The sequence below is a fragment of the Argentina silus genome (assembly GCF_951799395.1).
Source record: "Argentina silus genome assembly, chromosome: 16".
Taxonomy (NCBI): domain Eukaryota; kingdom Metazoa; phylum Chordata; class Actinopteri; order Argentiniformes; family Argentinidae; genus Argentina; species Argentina silus.
This window is the reverse complement of record NC_139670.1, coordinates 719,967-722,562: the sequence shown is the minus strand read 5'-3', so window position 1 is coordinate 722,562 and position 2,596 is coordinate 719,967. Positions and strand designations below refer to the sequence as shown.

Below are 2,596 nucleotides of genomic sequence, written 5' to 3'. Positions count from 1 at the left end.
AGCCCTCGTCCTCCCGGAACCTCGCCACGATGTCCGGCCCCAGCTCGTAGAACGCCAGCTCCTCCATGAATACGTCAAGAGGCACGTTGGCGGGCCGCCGCAGACGCCCGCCCGACTGGTAGAAGTAGAGGATGGCGTCGAAGCAGGCCCGGTTCCGGTCCAGAAACAGCTCGTTGCGGAGCGGGTCGAAGTAGCGCAGGCGCCGGCGCGGGTCGCCCAGGAGGGAGTCGGGGAACTGGGCCAGGGTTCTGAGCTGCGTCTCGTATCGCATCCCAGACACGTTGATGGCGAGACGGTCACTCAGCGCCCAGCTGCTCTTCCACAGCAACCCAGAACGCCGGCTGTCTCTCTCTCTTTTCTTGGTCTCCTCCTCTCTCTTCTTCTCCTCCTCTCCCTTCTCCTCCTCCTCTCTCTCCTCCTCCTTCTCGTTCACCTGGATCTCCTTCTCTCCCTTCTCCTCCCGGTTGAGCTGGTTCTTCAGCTGCTTGTCCGACTCTCCCTCTCTCTCCTTCCTTCCTCCTCCTCCTCCTGCATCTCCTCCGTTATCGTTGTTCTCCATCCCTCCTGTGTCTTAGTCCTCCCCTCCAACCCTTCTCTTCTCCTCCCCCCTCTCTCCCCCTTCCTCTCCTCCCCTCACTTTCTCCTCTCTTCTTCCCCCCCCTCTCTCCTCTCTTCCTCCCCCCTCTCTCCTCCTCTCCTCCCCTCCCCCCTCTCCTCTCCCCGCTCTCTCCTCCTCTCTTCCTCCCCCCTCTCTCCTCCTCTCCTCCCCTCCCCCCCTCTCCTCCTCTCCTCCTCCCTTTCCTCTCCTCAGGTTGTGTAGTCAGGACAGGTTGGTCTCAGGACAGGATGTCAGTCTGAAAGCAGAGTTGAGGTGAATCAGAGGTTTTACTGCAGCAGTAAAGCCACCAGCTGAGGCGGGAGGAAGTAGTTAGGCTGTGTGGTGTCACGTTCAACGACCAGAGAACTGCTGATGTCTCAACACATCTCAGACTGGCAGGTAAAGGTCTAGGCCTAAACCAGGGGAGGCTGCTAGAGGTAGGAATCGGAGGATGAGCTCATTGTAATACATGAAATGGGATGAGGAATGGTTTGATTCTGTGTTTGATACCATTCCTCATTCCATTCCATGCATCACAATGAGCCTGTCCTCCGATTTCTACCTCCACCAGCCTCCCTGGACAAAGCCTGAACATAGTTGAACACAAACGTATTAAACTACAGTATACCATCAAAACAGTTGATCATCACCATCATTTCACTTCACAATAATCATCATGGATACTGTCCATGGGTTAGTCATGGGTTAGTGCACCTGAAACATCTGAAACATCTGAAACATCTGAAACATCTGAAACATCTGCTTCCTGGAAATTCAGGAACATTTGTTAGCAGATACACTTCAAGGTTCGACCTGGAACCCAAAAGGGATCTTGGGCCATCTCTGTGAGAGAACCCTTTGAAGAACCCATTTGACACAGAAGGTTCTACATGGAACCCAAATAGGTTCCAAAAGTGTTCTTCCACAGGGACAGCCGGAGAACCCTTTTGGAAGCTGGAGAGTCACTCACAGAGAGGAGAGCCGTGGAGCCAGAGACTGATGTTTTGGATGGAAAGTCACGCTGTTGTCAGACTGTTTATAGGATGAAAGGTCATGTTGTTGATTTCCCATATGTCTTAAGGCTGGCTTCCTCCGACACCATCCTCCTCCGTCTGTCTGTCCTTGTGTCTGTCTGTCTGTCTGTCTGTCTCTCTGTCTGCCTGTCTATGTGTCCGTCTGTCTCTTTGTCTGTGAGTCTGTCTGTGTGTCCGTCGGTCTCTCTGTCTGTGTCTGTCTGTGTGTCTGTCTGTCTGTCTGTGACCAGTTCTCTCTCTATCTCTTGCTAACTACCTACTGTACTGTATGTCTGCACTGTTGAATATCCACAATCCCCACGTCCTCCCCACGCTCGCTGACTGTCTGTCCTTCCTTCTCTCTCACATGCTGTCCGTCCGTCTTGAAATTTTCGGGAATGCTGTCCTGTTGAAATTCAATCCCCCCCCCACCCGCTCCTCCACCCCCCCTCTGTCCTCTCCTCCCCTGTACACTAAGGGCAGGGACAACCTTCACACTGCCTATCAAATGTCACCTAGCTGTCATGCTGTTCTATTGGCAGCTGGAATTGGAAGACAGTGTCATCAGGAGAGCCCATGTCTGGGGCTTGGTTCTGCCTGGTCCACTAGACTGGTGTTCTGCTCTCTGGCTGGTCTTGGTTCTGCCTGGTCCACTAGACTGGTGTTCTGCTCTCTGGCTGGTCTTGGTTCTGCCTGGTCCACTAGACTGGTGTTCTGCTCTCTGACTGGGCTTGGTTCTACCGGTGCACCAGACCTCTGGTCTCTGACTGGGCTTGGTTCTGCCTGGTCCACCAGACCTCTGCTCCAGGACTGACTGGGCTTGGTTCTGCCTGGTCCACCAGACCTCTGCTCCAGGACTGACTGGGCTTGGTTCTGCCTGGTCCACCAGACCTCTGCTCCAGGACTGACTGGGCTTGGTTCTGCCTGGTCCACCAGACCTCTGCTCCAGGACTGACTGGGCTTGGTTCTGATTGGGCTTTGTTGG

The 2,596-nt window shown here is 54.4% G+C and overlaps 1 protein-coding gene across 1 annotated transcript in view; it reads right to left on the bottom strand.

The window, feature by feature from the left end:
• Positions 1-559, bottom strand: part of LOC310817336 (potassium voltage-gated channel subfamily A member 7-like) — a gene marked incomplete at both ends in the record, with an annotated part of 6,192 nt that extends 5,633 nt beyond the window's left edge. The window contains one exon of the mRNA XM_083687876.1: positions 1-559. This exon is cut by the window's left edge and continues 194 nt beyond it. Within this exon, the coding sequence (XP_083544002.1) occupies positions 1-559 (559 nt within the window).
• Between the last annotated feature and the right edge of the window lie 2,037 nt (positions 560-2,596).